The sequence below is a fragment of the Echinops telfairi genome, unplaced genomic scaffold (assembly GCF_000313985.2).
Source record: "Echinops telfairi isolate 266 unplaced genomic scaffold, ASM31398v2 ScPeMD7_18;HRSCAF=68, whole genome shotgun sequence".
NCBI lineage: Eukaryota > Metazoa > Chordata > Mammalia > Afrosoricida > Tenrecidae > Echinops > Echinops telfairi.
In genome coordinates, this window is record NW_022103915.1 from 7,803,366 (window position 1) to 7,822,448 (window position 19,083).

Consider the following 19,083-nt stretch of genomic DNA (forward strand, 5'->3'; position numbering starts at 1 on the left):
GAATTGGTTACATTCTCTTTCCTGCCGTTGAGGCAGCATGACTGGTGGGGGACACACTGTACAAGGAAACCGGAGTGGAGTGCTGCACATCCTGCGCCATACCCAAGCTCAGTGGTGGGCTTTTGTCGACAGATTGCCAGTAGTGGACCTCTGACCTCTTTTCCTAGTCTGGTTTAGCTTGGAACCTTTGCTGAAACCTGTTTAGCAGCAACACCAGCCTCCACTAACTGGTGGGTGGTGGCAGCTCAGGAGGGCCGTTGGCTGACACTCAAACCTGGATCCTCCTGTATGGCAGGTGGGAACGCCCCTCCCGTAACCGCTGGTGCCTCACTTCATTCAGTGGAAAATATTCACAAGTTTAGTGGTTGTTTCTCAGCCCCAACCTATTCGGTTTCTTCTTCCAGTTGTTAACAGCGTTTCATCTTTAAGATTTGGGTTTGTTTTCATGGAAATATCCTATAACTGGAATCATAAGGTTTTTAGACACCAGAGATCCAAGTTCTATATGAGGAGCTACCCCCCAAAACCTGCAATTTTTTCCCTTCAAAACTATGCTTTTTTTTTTTTTTTTAACAAAACATTCTTTCACCTTCAAAATACTCTACATTACACTTCGTACATTTGTCAGATCTGCGATTCCATTTTTGGAAACATTTTTCAAACTCACCTGTTTGGATGGTTAACACCTCCCTTGTTTTTGTTTTTGTTTTTCACCTCTTCTACGTCATCAAATCTCAAATCGCTGTCCTTTCATGTTCCTCTTCATTCATGGCGATAAAAAGTCATAGATCAAGGTCAGGTGAGTGAAGGTGCCTGGGTTAAGAGAGGCATGCTGGTTTTTTGCCCAAAACTGGCGCACTGACATGGCTGTGTGAGCAGGTGCCTGGGTTAAGAGAGGCATGCTGGTTTTTTGCCCACAACTGGCGCACTGACATGGCTGTGTGAGCAGGTGCATTGTGGCAAAACCAGTCCCCCATCTGCCACAAATCAGGCCTTTTTTTGTTGCACAGTCTTTTCAGAACCTCAAACTAGAAAGCTTGATGAACAGTCTGACCTGGTGGAAGGAACTATGTACCATGAACTATGTGTACTATATACTACTCATAGTAGTAGAATGTGCTATGAGTAGACATTTTAGTCCGTTTGGGAAGTTGATGGATATCCAGTATGAGGTTTGTCATCAATTGACATTTCACCTATTTTGAAATGAGAAAACCACTTGTACACTTCAGTTTTTCCCATAGCACTGTCCTTGTAAGCTGTGTTCCACATCACAACAGTTTCTGCAGCATTTTTCCTGAGCAGAAAACAAAATTTCGTAGCTGCACACTGTTCTCTTAAACTGGCCATCACAAAAAACGAGATTTGAGTGAAATTGCTTTTATGGAAAAACTCGCTGTGACCAGAGAGAACCTTCCAGGTGACACCACTGGCTGCACTAACTCAGAGCGAGTTGCTTGCTGCTTGCTGCTCGCCTAGTGGGAAAAATGTGTACTATGAAACCTCCGCTCTGCCCAACGCAATTCCGTTTTTTTGGGGGATGCCCCTCGTATATTTATATAGCCAATATTCATTTTAATATTTGGCAGGAAATACTCAGTCTGATGATTCTGTTACCAATTCTCTTCCAGAATCCCCAAAGGAGGATCATATGTTTGAATTAACTATTGTTTAAAAGATTAATTCACTGCTACTTTTGTTGGTCCATCGTGGACTTTTTTTCTTCCTGGGATGTAGTGCTTGTGTGTGTGTTCTTTGAATTTCTTACAGAATTTTTATTATTTGTGTTTTTTTCCAGCTAAATGTTTTCAAATTTTTAACAGTTGGTGCTTTTATGTACCATCTATCAGAACTCCCAAATGGAATTAGGACTTTATGTGTCAGCAGATGAACTCTCATTTGGAGCTGCTGCTTGGTGGCCCTGCCTGCCTGGCAACAGGTCAGTTTCCATGGCAGTGCCATTTTTGTACTGCATTGTTATTGGAGCCAAGAGGTTGGAGGTGGGGAGGGGATGTAGATCCCTTCCCCAGCTTTAACTAGAATGGTTGAGCTCTCATCCGGCTTTGCATGTTAATTTTTGCTTTTTTTTTTTTTTAAAGTATGGATGAGCTTTAGTGCCCATTAAAAAAAAAAAAAAGGTTGCTAGCCCACATTTCCTGCCTTTTAAAGAACACTTAGCAATAGAAAAAGTGAAAGTGTTTTGATACCAGTGATTTGAAGTGTGGGTTCCATAAACTGAATGCAGTTCAGACAAAACTAATGATGAACAAGCATGCTAAAAGCATGAAACTTCAGCAAGAGATGCTCATTGGTTGACTATTTTCAATTGTGAAGGAAATAACACAATTTAACAATCGAGGTATTATAGAGGTATGTAACCAGGTGCAGTGGGAACCCAGGAGTGGTCCTAAGTTTGGGGATTCTCTGATAATTCTCAGTAAGTGGTCACTGAATAACATGTGCACATATTACATATAAACTGAAAACACCTGTCTTCTATATTCCAGTGAGTGGTGCCAGCTCACTTAAGCCTGAAATGTACATTTCTTTGTGCCCTTGTGTCACATATCCAGATTGTCGTTAAATTCTCTTTTCTAACAGCGACAGTGCTTTCAAACCCCTCCTCATTTCTCACCTGCGAGACTCTGGCAGGGATCCTCTCTCGAGAACTGACTTGCCTAATGCTAGTACGTCTGTCAGTTTCATGGCTGCACACACAACACTTAGAACACTGCCTGGCCATCTCACTGCAGTCAAATCCAATCTGACTCCCAGCAACCCAATAGGACAGGGTAGAACATTCCTGTGGGTTTCGGAGACTGCAATTCTTTAAGGGAATAGAAGCCTCATTTTTCTCCCACAGAGTAGTTGATGGCTTAGAACTTGCAGTTAGCAGCCCAACCTGTAACCCACTACACCACCAGGGCACCTTGCTGTGGGAATGAAAAACCAAACTCACTGCTGCAGAGTCGATTCTGACTCATCACGACCTTATAGGTCAAGGCAGAACTGCCCCTGTGGTTTCTGAGACTGCCTCATCACAGGAGTAGGAAGCCTTGTCTCTCAGGAGCGGCAGCTGGTGGTTTCAAACTGCTGATTTTGCAGTTAGCAGCCCAACACACAATCCACTACAGCACCAGGGCTCCTTGCTTTGATGATTGAAAACTCACTGCCATCGAGTCAGTGCTGACTTGCAGTGACCCTATCGGAAACGATAAAACTGCCCCTGTGAGTTTCCAAGACTATTTATGGGGTTAAAAAGCCCCATCTTTCTCTCAAGGAGCAGCTCGTGGCTTTGAACTGCTGACTTTGCAGTTAGCAGCCCAATGTATAACACACTTATACCACCAGGGCTCCTTGCTTTGGTGCTCGGAGGTGCTAATTTTAAAGTTTCTGAAGGAATGGTTGTCTTCTTTGTGAGTCTTCTTCACTGTTCAGTCCCTCGATGTGCATAGCACCTCTGGCTCCAAGCCCTCCCGGGTCACTCACTCACTGGAGAGCAAGGACTTGTAAAGGTGAGGTGATGTTGTTGGGTGCCATTATGTCGGTTCTGAGTCACAGCAACTGACCTCACGTGACGTGACAGAGAAGTGCCCCAGGAGGCTGCCTGGCTGTAATCTTTATGAGGGCTGAGCACCAGGTCTTCTAAGCAGCTGAGCACTTAACCCTTGCTTTCCTGTCCCTGTGTGCAGCACATGCTCCCCGGGGCCCCCCACCTCCCCAGTGGAGTACTGTGGTTTAAAAAGGAGTGGTCAACATCATTTTAGATTTGATAGAATACTATACTACTACTTTCAAGCAAACATTCAAGAAGGGTGTGATTTTTTTAAAAAACATTTGTCAAAAAGAGACATGAGTCTTTAATGGTTTCTAAATCTTGACATTTAAAATAAATTACAAATAGGGAGTGTCTGCACACAAGTGAGAATGCAATTTCTTGTGAGATAACGAAATGTGAATTCGTGAAATTAGCCCAACTCTGAATATGCTGAAAACAAAACAAAAAAAAGCACCAAATGGTACAATTTAAAAGGGTAAATTCCCATAGCACACAAATTAAATTCAAAGCTGTTACTGAAGAAATAAATTAAATTCCTTGATTTGACTCATAAGGCCTGCCCTCCACTGTTTGGCCTTCCTGTCTTGGCAGTGTCCCTGCCGCCACTTTCTCACCTCGACCACTCACGAGCCTCAAAACAGTCAGTCCAGACTCTAGCCGTAGAAGTCTGCGTCTGCACAGGCCACTCCTGGACCCAAGTTCCTTTCCTTCCACACCCTATTTCCTCCACCCCCTGCTCCCCCCAGGACTTTCAGGGTTTATCACAGATGAGGCATATATGATTTTAGAAAATCATAGGTGTCCAGTAGGTGGATTATGTGTAATATACAATTTCATTTTCTGTAATGTGCAAAAACCACTTAAAGCACACTTGATAAACTTTAGTCAGAAGGTTAAAAACAATTTTTATTACTGAGATAAAAATATACATAAGCTTCCCCAGTTCCAAGTTTTCCATGTGAAATTCAGTGATGTATACAACGACCCTCACTCTTCCTTCCAGATCCTCCATCCTCTTAAAGCAGGAGCCTAGTGTCTTGGCATCACAGTTTACTCTACTGGGTGTTCCCCTTCCTTTCTCTTAGAATTTATTTGTTGAAAAACAAATTATTTTGTTGAGAGCGATTTTTTATTGACAGCGAGCTTATTGATAACTTTCACATTATGGACTTGCCAATTGCATTCCTTTGTCCTTCATGTTTCCTGTCAGCTGATAGTAGACTCAAAGGCCTTAAAGTTTAAAGTTTCTGGTGAAAATAATTTGGAGGGGGGAGGGCAATGAATGTACAAATGTGCTTTACACAATTGATGTATGTATGGATTGTGATAAGAGTTGTATGAGCGGGACCACTCCGCACACACGTCTGGGAAATGGCTTCTCTCAACTCCCGCCATCCCGCCTCCAGCAGCACCTGCCTTCCTTTTGAATTTGCAAAAAACCTCGCCCTGCCCTTGAAATGAAAGGGAGAAAGCTGAAATGGGTCTCTCAAGAAAAAGACAAGGAAAAGTCCAGCAAGTCTGTTAGCAGCTGGAAATCTCACTGAAAGATCACAAAACAACGTATTGCTCCCTCTTCTCTGTTAGAAGTCATATCCTAACGGATTACCTATTATTGGATTGATTGCTTGGCACTGTTAGTGAATTTACACAACCCAGGAAAGAGTTCTGTGCCGAAGTGTGTGTCACCAGAGAAGGATTGAATGTGACAGGCGCTGGTGATTGATTGCAAGGGACCAAGCAACTGCTTCTCAAAAACGCTTCCATAATTCTCTGAAAGAGACGCCTGCTGGGTTCAGACTCCGCCTGGAGAAATAACGATAGTTCCCTATGATTTCCGGACACCGGGCTGCCTGATCTGACTGCGAAGGGACTGGACGGGCACCTTCTGCGGTCTGCACAGCCTCAGGGAAGCGAAAGGGGACTGCTGGGTCACTCCTGCTCCTAGGAAACTTTGAGCATAGGAATGAAGATGGCTGCTGGGCAAGAGGAAGACAATTACATCAACTTTATAGAAATGAAATTTATTAACAATTCGCTTTACTTTCTGTCTGATAATTATTACAACATGGAATCAGATTACTTCAGCAAGCTTGGACCACCAAAATTTGCAATCATACGAAACGTGAAGGACCAAGTTCTCTTCATTAACCAGGGGAAACAACCACTGTTTGAGGATATGCCTGATTATGACTGTAGAGATAATGCACCCCAGACTACATTTATAATAAAGAAGTATAAAGATACCAAACCTAGAAGTCTGCCAGTATCCCTCTCAGTGAAGTATATGAATAAAACCCATACTGTGTCCTGTGAGAACAAGACTATTAACTTTAAGGAAATCAGTCCTCCGGAAGCTATCAGTGATACAAAAAGTGATGTCATATTCTTTATGAGAAACGTTAGAGGACGTGATAAGTGTCGATTTGAATCATCCTTGTACCCAGGGTTATTTTCTTGCTTCTCAAAAAGACAGACCTTTACAAACTCATTTTGAAGAACCAAAATGAAGATTCATCTGTAATGTTCACTGTAAACATCCAAGAACTAGGTAATTGAAATAAAATTGACAACAGTCAACTAGAAAGATTGAATAGGAAAGTTAGGGGCAAGCAAGTTCATGCCAATGGGAGAGGAGACACTCAGAAAAAACAAAGGATGAAATGTTACACAACTAGAAGAATGTAATCACTGTCAGTGAATTATGCTTGTAGAATTTATTGAATTTGTCATTCTGAACACATTAAATAAAATGGATTATATATATATTTTAAAAAGAGTTGTATGAGCCCCTAATAAAATGATTAAAAAATAATAATTTTGGGCAAGGATAATTCTTGGATATTTCAGCTACCTATTTTCATTGACAATTTCTATGACATCTCTTTATTTTCATCACTTTTTTTTCCTTTTTTTTCATTGTTAGAATTTTTTTTTAATCATTGTATTAGGGGCTCATACAACTCTTATCACAATCCGTACATACATCAATTGTGTAAAGCACATTTGTACATTCATTGCCCTCATCATTCTCAAAGCATTTGCTCTCCACCTAATCCCCTGGCATCAGCTCCTCATTTTTCCCCTCCCTTCCCGCACCCCCCTCCCTCATGAACCCTTGATAATTTAGAAATTATTATTTTATTATTTCTTGCCCCGTCCGATCCCTTCACCTGCTTTTCTGCTGTCGGTCCCTCAGGGAGGAGGTTATATGTAGATCCTTGTAATCAGTTCCCCTTTCCAACCCACCCTCCCAGTATCACAACTGGTCCTGATGGGATCATCCGCCCTGGATTCCTTGCGTTTCCAGTTCCTATCTGTACCAGTGTACATCCTCTGGTCTAGCCATATTGGTAAGGTAGAATTGGGATCATGCTAGTGGGAGGGGGGAGGGAGGAAGCATATAGGAACTAGAGGAAAGTTGTATGTTTTATTGTTGCTACATCGCACCTTGACTGTCTCCTCCCCAAGACCCTTCTGTAAGGGGATGTTCAGTGGCCTACAAATGGGCTTTGGGTCTCCTCTCTGCATTGCCCTCCTCATTCACAATGATAGGATTTTTGTTCTGATGATACCTGATTCCTTCGACACCTTGTGATTGCACAGGCTGGTGTGCTTCTTCCATGTGGGCTTTGTTGCTTCTGAGCAAGATGGCTGCTTGTTTACCTTCAAGCCTTTAAGATCCCAGACGCCATACCTTTTTGATAGCTGGGCACCATCAACTTTCTTGGCCACATTTGCTTATGCACCCATTTGTCTTCAGCAATTGAACACTTCACTTTAAAGGCGAGACAGGCAGTGCTGTGGGAAAGCATTGGTCTGCTAACCACAAGGTCAGTGGTTTAAACCAGCAGTTTTCAACCTGTGGGTCACGGCCCCTTTGGGGGTGGAACGACCCTTTCACAGGGGTTGCCCAATTCATAACAGTAGCAAACTAAGAGTTAGGAAGTAGCAACGAAAAAAATTTTATGCTTGGGAGTCACCACAACATGAGGAACTGTATTAAAGGGTCACAGAATTAGGGAGGTTGAGAACCACTGGTTTAAACCCTCTGCTTCTCTGCAGGAGAAAGTTGAAGTTGTCGCTTCCATAAAGATTTCTGGCCTCGTGAAGCCTACATAGGGTTGGTATGAGTTGGGACTGACTTGATGGCAGTTGGCCAGGCATCCTGGTGGCTCTGTGGATTAAGCACTGGGCTACTAGCTGGCTGCTGACTAACTGCAGGATCAGCGATTCATACCTACCAGCTGCTCTGTGGGAAAAAGAAGAGATTGCCTGCAAAGATGTAGTCTTAGAACCCGGTGGAATAGTTCTCACTCTTGTTGGGTTGCCATGCAATGGAATCAGTGAGGTAACAGTGGTTTTTGTATTTGGGGCTTAATTTAGTATAAAGTTATATTACATGGATATGTTGCATTGTTTAGTATCTGTACTGTATACTAGCATCTAGTATTTAGCATCTAGTATCTGTACTGGAATATAAACTTCACAAGGACAGAGATCTTTGTTTTGTTTTGTGCTATATCTTCAAGTACCTAAAACTTTTCCTTTTTTTTTTTTCCACATAAACAAACAAACCCCATAACACATTGCCATCATATTGAATCTAAGTCAGGTGACATTCTAGGACAGAATAGAACTGCCCTTAGAGAGTTTCCAAGACTGAAATCATTTTCAGGAAGCAGGCTACCACCTCTTTCAGAGAGTGACTGGTGAGTTCCAGTCACAGACCTTTTGGGTAGCAGCCAAGCACCTTAACCACTGCATCACAGGGACTCTTGTTTTAGTTGAGTCTGTTCCTCCTCATAGCTAGTCTACGTACAGCAGAACTAACACTGCCCGGCTCTGCGCCACCTTCACAATCTTATTGCATTAGAGCCCATTGTTGTAGCCACTGTATCAGCCTGTCTTCTCGACTCTGCTGCTTTACCCAGCATGAAGCTCTTCTCTGGGCACTGGTCCCTTCTGGTGCCATATCCAAAGTAACGCTCTGAGGAGGGTTCTGACTACATTTCTTCCAACACAGATTTGTTTGTTCTTCAGGCAGTTAGGTGCCATAGAGTTGATTCTGATTCATAGTGATCCCATTGCAACAGAACAAAACACTGCCGCCCTCACCAACTGTGCTTATGTTTGAACAAGCCACTGTCAGCGCTTCTGTATCAGTGTATCTCGTTGAAGGCCTTCCTCTTTTTCGCTGCCCCTCTACTCTAGCAAGCATGATGCTCTTCTCCAGAGACTGGTCCCTCCTGATATATGTTCAAAGTACATAAAGTCTCGCCATCCTTGTGTCTTAAGGAGCCTTCTGGCTGCACCTCTTCCAAGACAGATTTGTTTGTTCTTTTGCCAGTCCATGATACTTTGAATATTTTTTCACCAGCATCATAATTGATTTTTCTGTCTTCGTTATTCATTGTCCATCCAACTTTTACATGTATATGAGGCGATTGAAAATACCATGACTTGGGTCAGGTGCTACGTAATTCTCAATGTAACATCCTTGCTTTTCAACACTTTGAAGAGGTCTTCTGCAGCAGATATACCTATGACAATGTGTTCTCCGTAGTCTGTGGTATATTTAGTATTTTGGGCCAACTCCATTTAGTTGATACTAAAATCTCCTAAATAAAGAAATGAATAAAATATAGAGGTCGACAGGTTGTTCTACCCCTCACTAGTGTGCACAGAAAAGTAGAACTTTGTATTAGTGCGTGTTCGACACATTACTAGAAAACAGTGTAAGACCCTTGGGCGATTAGAAACTCCTGAGATGCATCTGGCGGCAGGCCCTGAAGCCAGCGCTGCTCCTTGAGGCTGTTGTCGGATGCCACGCAGTGGGTTGTGACTCACAGCAGCCCGTGCATGTGACACGGTGGAGCTGCTCTGTCCAATTTTCTTGGCTATAATCTGCAGAGCCTCTTGCCAAGTCTTTCTCCTGAGGAGCCTTTGGGTGGGTTTGAACGACCAGTCATTCCAGTAATACGACCAGAGAGTCTGCACCTGGTGGGTCCCTGGGGCTCTCTGTTTGCTAGCTCCCAGGGGTTTATTGGCTCTTTAAAATTCTGTCTCCATGGGAGACTCCCTGTAGCAGAAAGGAAGAGAAGGCCACTTTGCTTAGAGCAGGACAGTCAAGCTACCAATCTAGAGGCTTCCTAGAATTCCAGTGGAAGCCCCTGAACCTTACCCAGGTGCCCAGCAAGGCCATTTCCCACCCAGCCTCATTGCGCACACTCAGAGCCTCACCATCCTATTTGCTTTCAGACCATCACTGTTAATGTCATCATGTATTTTTTAAAAATTGTGAAATGGAAGTAATACCTTTTGCCATTTTAAGCATAATATTTGTCCTTTTGTATCCGATTTGTTTTGCTCAGCAGGTTTCCGAGGGTTATGCACGTTGCGGCTTGTATTAGAATCACATGTCTCTTTATGACTGAGTAGTAGTCTATTGTATGAATGTCACATTTTCATTTGTCATGTACTTATCAATGACTGCTTGGGTTATTTTGATCTTGTTGCTTTTGTGTCTAGTGCTGCAATTAACAACTGGTATTTAAAAAACCTGTTTGAGTCCCTGCTTTCCATTTTTGGGGTACTCATCTAGGAGGAGTGGAGTTGCTGGGGTGTCCAATTTTGTTTCACTTTTGGAGGAGTCTCCAAACGGTTTCCACAGTAGCAGCACTTTTACATTCTTACCAGCACGGCAGGAAGCTTCCGGTTTCTCTGTATCCTCACAGATGAATAATTTACATGAACAGGATCAGCACAAAGCTGGCTCCTGTAAGGCAGAGGTTAAAGACGTCTTCCGTGTCCCATCCAACTTTTCTAAACTGTCCTACCATCCATCTCCTTCCCTCTGTGCTTTCTTTGGGTTCTGTAACTCACTGCAGCGTCTCGCAGAAGTCACAGCTGGCGATGGGAATGGCTCGCACAGCCAGGGAGGCTTTTTAAGTTCCACCAAGTCTGTGCCAAGTCACAGCTACCCTTATGCACAGCAGAATAGAACACTGCTCAGGCCCGCGCCATCCTCACCATTGCACTCGCTGTTGCAGCCACTGTGCCCATCCATCTTGTGGAGGGTCTTCCTCTTTTTCTCTGCCCCTTGGCTTTCCCACCGTGCATTATGCCTCCTGGCAACACACCCACAGTGTGGGAGACGAAGTCTCACCGTTCTTGCCTCTAAAGAGCATTCTGGCCATACTTCTCGCAAGACACATTTGCTTGTTCTTTTGGTAGTCCAGGATACTTTAATTATTTTTTGCCAGCACAATAATTCAAATACATAGCTGCTTCTTTGGTCTTCCTTATTCACCATCCAGTTTTCACATACATGTACGGTGATTGAAAATACCACGGCTTGGGTCAGGTGCACTCAGTCCTTAACTTGACATCTTTGGCCTTTAACACCTGAGAGGGGAGGTCTCTTTTGCAGCAGATGTGCCCAATAAAATGCGCTGTTTAATTTCTTGACTACTGCATCCTTGGGCCCTGATTTCAGATCCAAATAAAATGAAGTTATGCCCTTTTAACAATTTTATATCTTTAAAATTTTAACCTTTTATCCACATATCATATTTTTATTGTTGGTCCAGTTATGAGAATTTTTGTTTTATGTTGAGGTGTAATGCAGATTGAACGCTGTAGACTTTGATCTGCTCGTTAAGCTCTTCAAGCTCCTTTTGTTTTTATCCAGCAGGGTTATGTCATATTGCAGGTTATACCACATTCATATTGCAACCTTAGACCACATTCTTCATATAGTCCATCTTCTTGGACTATTTGCTTAGCATACTGATGGATGAAAAACTACATTCCCGATGGACTGCATTCTTGATGTTAAATCACACAGAGTCCCCTTGTTCTGTTCAAATGACTGCCTTTGCTTACAGACAGACAGCAACATTAAGTAAGTGTTCTGGAATCCCCATGCCTCGAAGTGCTATTGGTAATTTCTTGTGATCCACATACACGGATCCCTTTGCATAGTTGGTAAAGCACAGGTAGACATGCTTGTGTTAGTCTCTGCTTTCAACCAATATCTCAACCAGGATATCTCTCTTTCCATGTTCTCTTTTGGATCTGCCATGAATTTTGGCTGTTCTCTGTCAATGTACTGTTGCAGCCATATTTTGAATTATCTTCCAAGAAAGTTTTACTTGTATATGATATTAATGTTATTGTTTTAGTAATTTCCACATTCTGTTGGGTCACCTTTTTTTTGAATGGGCACAAATGTAATTTTCTTCCTGTTGGTTGGCCAAGTAGCTAGCTAGCTGTCTTTCAAATTTCTTGGCATAGACAAGTAGATGCTTCTAGTATTGCATTTGTTTGTTGAAGCATTTCAGTTGATATTCCAACAATTCCTGGAACTGTGTCTCAGTGCAGCTTGGATGTATCTCTTTCTTCAATACCATCACTTCTTGATTGTATGCTTTCTCCTGAAATAGTTGAACATCAACCACTTACTTTTTGATACAGTGACTTTGTATATTTCTTTAGCCTTTGTGTTGTACATATGTGTTGCCAATACAGTTCTTCAATAATACAACTCAAGAATTGAAGTTTTGTCAGTTGGAGAAATGCCTGTGTTTCTTTTTTTTTTTTCCAAGGTAGGGAAAAGGCTTTATTTCGACAAACAGATGCTAGTCATTTCTGTGTTTCTGGACATCAACCAAGAGTTGGTTCTGGTTAAAGGTAGCTGTCCTTCCTCTCTTCTCCAAGAACTGCCTGTGTTTCTTTCAGTTGGAGAAATGCCTGTGTTCTTTTCTTTTGGTTTTCCGACTCTAGGTCTTAGTTCATTTTGGTTAAAATATTTTAACTTTGCAAGCCATCCTCTGAAATCATCAGCTCGGTTCTTTTGCTTCATTATTTCTCCTCCTTTAGCTCTTCTGCAAGTGTCAGAGTTTGGCATCCATTTTGGTCTTTTCTTTCGTCTTTTAAATGACGTGCTCTTCTCTTCATGTGTCATGTCCTTGATGTCATAACTGCGTCAAATCTATTCTTCGTTTACCACAGGCATGGAGGCTAGGATTTGCAGCATTGCTCAAAAACGGAGGATTATTTCAGCATTATACAGCTGCCAAATCATATCACTACATAATTGTCAAACACAAAATCATGCCCCTGCCAAGTTGACACATAACCTTAACCATTCAGGTTCCAAACCCCTTATTTGGATTAGCAGCAAGCTGTTCAATCCCCTTGGTGAGCCATAAACACATGATTTGCATAGTCCCATTCAGTCATTGTGTGGAAGTCACAAAGACCGTGGCTAGAAGGACCATATTAAGAAATTCACTGTACTGCATCTCATTTTCCATTTTGCTAGTAAGAGACATTCTAGGGTCCCTGTGAGTTGGCACCAACTCAGTGGCAACGAGTTGAGTTGTATGAGGAGTGCTCTGGTGCCAAGTGGGTTATGCATTGAGCTGGCAACCGCACGAGATCAGGGTTTGAGCCCACCAGCACTCTGGGTGAGAGATGAAGATGTCTACTCCTGTGGAGATGTAAAAGGCTCCAAAACCCAAAGAGTACTTCTCTGCCCCACAGGGGCCTCAGGAGTCGGAATTGACTCAATGGTCGCGCCTTTTTGTTTGTTTTTTTGAGTGGATATGAACTTACTGGTATCTCATTGTGGTTTTGATTTGCATTTTTTGGTGACTAAGATTGTTGAGCATCTTTTCAAGTTTTTATTGACCATTTGGAGATCTTCTTTGGTAAAATGTCTGTTCAAGTACTTTGTCCTCTTTTAAATTGAGTTTGCCTTTTGTTGCAGTTTTTTCTAATAGTTTAGATATTACCTTACCAGGTATGTGGTTACCAAATATTTTCTCCTATTCTGTATACTCTGGCTGATGGCGTAGTGGTTACCCACTCGGCTGCTAGTCAAAGTGTCGGCAGTTTGAAACCGCTCAGCAGGAGAAAGACATGGCTTTTTACCCCAAAATATGTAGTCTCGGAAACCCACAGAGGCAGTCCTGTGGGGCTGCTGTGAGTCAGAATTGGCTTAATGGCAGAGTTTGGTTTTGAGTTTATTCTGTACAGGTTGACTTTCTTGTTACAATCTTGCTTTTGTGCAAGTCCAATTTGATTTTGATGAAGTCCAATTTAATTACTGTATATGCTCAATTAAATACCGACCCAAATATAAGCCAAGGCACCTAATTTTACCACAGAAAGCTTATTGATTCATGTATAATCTTAGGGTGGGAAATGCAGCAGCTACTGGTACATTTCAAAATAAAAATAGATACCAATAAAATTACAGTAATTGAGGCATCAGTAGGTTAAAATGTTTTTGAATATTTCTTTCAAAGAAAAACAGTAAACTAGCTCTGTAAGCGGAAAAGAGGGTCAACAAAAGCAATGTGGTATCAACAAAACTTTAAAAGTACAAAAACCGTAGCTGTGCCGGAGAACAGGAAAGTGGGACCCTCACTTGAGTATAAGCATAAAAACATGCTGGAAAACTCGGCTTATACACGAGTATGTACGGTGTCTGTCTTCTGGTGCTTGTGTTTTTTTATGTCATAGCCTAAGAATCAGTTGTCACAAACAAGAACTTGAAGCTTTACCCTAATATTTTAGGCTTAGCATTTTGTGGTTTTAGTTAATGCATTTAGGTCATTGATTCCTTTAGGGTTCATTTTTTGTGTTTGCTGTGAGGTAGGGTTCACCTTGACTCCTTTTCACGTGGAGCTCTAGTCCAACCATTCTGCCCGGTTTCCTCCTTTGATAGTAACCAAGAAATCCAGGACTCCTAGGGCATCCCTTGTCCCATGGACTTGGATTTTCCTTTCTGATCCCATCTCCTGCTTCGATCTTCTCTTGAAACTCTTTTATTGCACTTTCTGCAACTCTTGGTGCATCAGCAAACCCCCTCCCCGGGCCTCAGTCTTCTTTGTGCATTCGCCCGCACAATCTTGTTGTAACTGACTGGATGATCTCCCGATGAAACTGTTTGCTCTGCAGCTTTCTTAGCTGGGGAGGAAGTTGAGCCCTCTGTCCCCTATCCTCACCTCACTGCTGTTTCCTACCACGTCTCTCCCCTCCTTAAACACACGAGGTTGCCAGTGTCATGCACTTAGATTATATTCCTCATTACAGCTCCGGCTGCCATTGATTTTTTTCCCCAGATCATTTTTTTCATTCATTCATTGAACACTTTTTGTGTTCCTGGCTCTAGAGCAGCAGTTCTCAACCTTCTTAATACAGTTCCTCATGTTGTGGTGACTGCTAACCATAAAATTATTTTCATTGCTACTTCATAACTGTAATTTTGCTACTGTTGTGAATCGAGGGACCCCAGTGGGGACCCACAGGTTGAAAACCACTGCTCTAGAGGGTCGGCCCTTTCTCACTGTGAACTCTTTCTCTTTGCCTCCAGGACCGTGTCTTGCTTAACGTCTGCTACGCCTAATGTTGACACAGCTTTGCCAGTTTTCTCTGTGCTAGTGTTTCCATGGCATCTTTTTGCCCCAGTGTCTCCGTCGGTCTGAAGTTGATGAAAGGCTACAGCTTTGTACACGGTGGGCCAGTTCTACTCTGTCTTCACTTGATGGCTTTGCTTTGGGGGCAGCAGGTTTCTATCCAAATCTTAAAAACAAAATTTTGCATTTAGTTATATTTAAAATCTAAATTGATGTCATTTCTGCTGTATTTACATTTGGATCTTGCGATTCAGTGTTTCTATTTTGTCCTACCTGACCGTATTTCTTTTTTTCCTTGTTCATTACTCAGTGTTCCATTTCCCTCCTACCCCAGTCCTTTAGCCGTATGCAGTTGTTTCAAAAATACATACTATTAGTGCTGTCGTAGGGATTATAGTTTATATGCTTGATTTGTCACTGTAGTGCTATTTTATGTCAAAAACAAGAAGTTGAGGTATTATTTTAGTATTTTCTGCTAAGAATTTGTGATTTGGTGGACAAGGCAACCGTAAACTCCAAATGCCTTCCTTCTTTCCCCAAAAGTGCTCTCGTTATATATTTTAACTTTTACATATTTTCATTTCCATGAGAAGCTTTTATTTCATTGGGTTTATCTACATATTTATCTTTTCTGTTGTTTTTATTCCTTCTTCAGTTTCTATCTGGGTTTAATTTTTTTCTGTCTACCAAACACCCTTTGAAATTTTAATTTTTTGTGTGTGAACCTGCTTATCTGTGAACATACTTTTACTTTCACTTTGTCCTAAAGGCTGTGTTTGCTAGGGAGAATTCTAGCCTAGCAGTTCATTTATTTCACTTCTTTTGCTTTTTCCCTAGTGTGAGGAAAACTGTCAATATAATTGTAATCTGCCCTCCCCCCCATCTTGTTTTAAGTTTTTTCCTCATTGACTTTGGTTTTATTATGAAGTACCTGAGTGTGAATTATTATTTTTTTCTTTTTAGTTTACTCTTGTCAAGATTCTTGATTCTGTGGCTTGCTGACTTTCATTATCTAGTCAAATATTGTTTCTGTCCATTTTCTTTTTCCTTCTTTTCTGGGATTTTAATAACAAATGTTCGGTATCTCTGACTCTTAACCTCTAGTCTGTGTTGCCTAGATTTGTCGATATCTAGGCCTCATTTGACATGTTATTGCGGGACTTCTCCTTTTGTCTGTGTTTACTCCCGTCCCTGAGTGGCACAATAGTCACGCATTCAACTACCAACCAAACGATGGAAGTTCAAGTCCATCCAGGGGTGCCTTGGAAAAAAGGCCTGGATATCTAAACCCTAAAACCAGAAACAAACAGGTATTGAGAACCCTGTGATGCATTCAGAACCCAATTCTGCTCTGAAGCGCATGGGGTCATAGTTGACTGGCTGGCTGCTGGTATCTTGCTGTTTCATCCATCCATGCAGGCCATTTCAGTGGGATAGTACTGCTTTTTTTTTTTTTCCCGTTTTCGTTTTTTTAGTCCTAGAACTACTTTTTTTCTAAAATAGCTTCTAGGTATCTGCTATGTGAACATTGTCCTTTGTCTCTTCTTTATGTGTTCTTGAACATGGTATATACAGTTATTGTCAATTCTGGAGCTCTATTATCTGGAACTTTTGTGAGTCTGTTCCAATTTTTTTCTTCTGTTCCAATTTTATATTGTTTTTTTGCACATGATATTTTGCTTTCTCATGCATTTGTTAGTTTTGTGTGCTGTATGTTCCGCTTATAAATTTGTTTATAGAGAGAGTTTAAGGCCCAGGATAATGCCTGCACCAGATTGGATTTCTGCTAGGCACTAGCTAGCACCCTTAATCCAATTTCAAGAATTAAGATGCTTCTGAGCTGCATTGCAGTCTCTTGGAAGGCCCGCTTTCTTTTATTTTATCCCTAACTCGTAGGGTACAGCTTTTTAACTGTCATCAGAATGGACAGTTAGCAGGTTGCTGTTCTTCTCCGTTCTCCCTAACAGTGGTCCTGGGAATCCAGTACTTTCTCCCTTTGCCCCAAGAGGCTATTGAAGTATTCCAAATTTCTCAGCCTTTGTAGGTTGAATCCACCCTGGAACACCGTGGAAGAAAGTCCTGGTGATCAGTTTCTGAAAGGTCACAGCCTTGGAAAACCATGGGGCATGCTTGTGCTCTGCACTCATAGGTGGCCTGGGATTGGCCAACACCGGGGTTGGGGATAAGTGTCCCGAGGCTGGACTTGCCTCCCTGACCCTAGTATTTCCTGCAGTTTTATGATGCCTTCAAGCATGAATTTAAAATACTTGGCTCAGCATCTCTCATGTCCTGGAAGGAAAATGGCTCCTGCCTATGTGTCCAGCACGAATCTGGCCCAGTCCTTAAGTGATTTCAGTGTGCCTCAAAAGAGAATATTCAGAAGACATAGCTCTTTAGTTCCCTGACCCCCTCCCTGGACCCCCTTCCCCTTGTCTTCCCATGGTCTGAAACCCCTCCATGGAATCAATTTCAAACTTAACCCTTTGACCACCTCTTCTTGACCTTTTCAACTCACACCTTCCAACCTCCCAGATCATGTGGGCTTCAGCTTCCTCAGAACATTTAGTTCATTGAGCTGACCACTTTTCCACTGACCATTCTTAAGGCCCAATGCCTTCTCTTTACTCAGCTTAAATGCCATAGCTAGTCGTTATAATCAGGCCCTTATATACATCCTCTCTTGTAGCTCCATCATTCTGTCACTTCACACGCTAAGCCACAGCCTACATCTTGGACCAGATTCCCATGAAGTTTCTGTGCTGGACCAAGAAGGGAAACAGTGAAATTAGGAAGGAGGGAAGCAACTACCTCCACGGTAGTTGCACAAGAAAGCTTGCTGGTTGCTCAGTCACGCTGGCAGTCCCTAGGGGTGACACATCCCAGAGAGCAGGTCTGTGGGGAGCAAGCTGGCAGCTCTGTTGGTCACAGTTGCCACCTGGGGTCTTGCCTGCCCTGCACTTTGGGGTTGTGTCCCCTGGCCTTTCAGGCTGGTAGAGGAACCATCTTGGACGTGGGCCTGGGAGATGCTGGGTCTTCTGCATCCAGTCCTCCCATCACCCCTTAATGATGGGGAGGTGGAGTGGCTGCCAGTGGTGGGAGATAGAACCTGAATGGGCTGTGGCCTTATCCAGCCAGTCCTGTCAGCCCTTGTTGGGCTTGCTCCAGCAAGAGACCAGCAGGCCCGAGTGCATTTGGTGGTGGTGGTGGGGTACTATATCTGTTCCATCCCGTGTAACCCTGTGTTTTGCCCATTCTGTCGTAATACCTGGGTAAAGTATGCTAAAGACCCTGCTGTAAAGTCATAGTCACCTAATCAAGGCAGCCCACGGCGGTTCCAGCCTGGTTTCCTGGTCCAGCTACTCTCCTAAACCCCTTACCTCAGACCTCCAATTCTTTGTCCCCACCTTCCCTTTCATCCATTGGGGGAATAGCCGAAGGAATGGGAAGAAAACGACCATAGGCTCCCACTGTCATGGGTGCCACCTGTCCACACCTGTGACTCACACTATGCCACTGTTGGTGCCTCACAGAGGCTGACCCTCCCCTTACACCCACTTGAGGAGGCAGTCCATCATTCAGCCTGTATTTGGGCCATTAAGCTTTCCTTCTCTATCAGTCTATCAGCGTGTAAAGTCTGTTCTTTCTGCCTTGTTCAAAAACATGCAAGAACACCCACCCACCCACCCTGGAACATGTCTCTTTTTCTCTTGTCTTTGAACACAGTCCAGTCAAACTCTTGCCCACATCTTTCCTCCCCAATGAGCTCCTTGTTGCTAAATCCAGTTATCAGTGTGCAGTCCTTGACTGACCTCACCTATGGTCTCAAAAACCTCCGTGTGTCACAGTTTTTGAAATTAGCTGGACCTCCAGAACAAGATGCCAGATCCCCAACCTCAGCTCCAACTGCTCTGCTTTCTCCACCGAGTCACAGTTGCTGTGTGTCATATTTCTGGGTCTTTGCTGCACATGCTCCTGCCTCTGGGCCTTTGCACTGATCATTCTGTTGCTTGCAGGGCTTTTTCTCCCTTCTGGAACATTCTGCTTCAGAATGTTCTAGGCAAGACTTGTCCTGGTCAGTCTATCTGAAGTTTCAGCTGC

General features: G+C 42.9%; 2 protein-coding genes across 2 annotated transcripts in view; both read left to right on the forward strand.

The window, feature by feature from the left end:
- The window catches only part of RCOR1 (REST corepressor 1), a gene marked incomplete at its 5' end in the record, with an annotated part of 113,832 nt that overhangs the window by 19,045 nt on the left and 75,704 nt on the right, over window positions 1–19,083 (forward strand). The gene's annotated exons all lie outside the window — the stretch shown is intronic.
- Window positions 5,493–6,053, forward strand: IL18 (interleukin 18). The gene has a single exon (XM_013003719.3). It carries the CDS (start codon window positions 5,523–5,525, stop codon window positions 6,051–6,053), a length of 531 nt encoding a protein of 176 aa, XP_012859173.3. The 5' UTR covers window positions 5,493–5,522.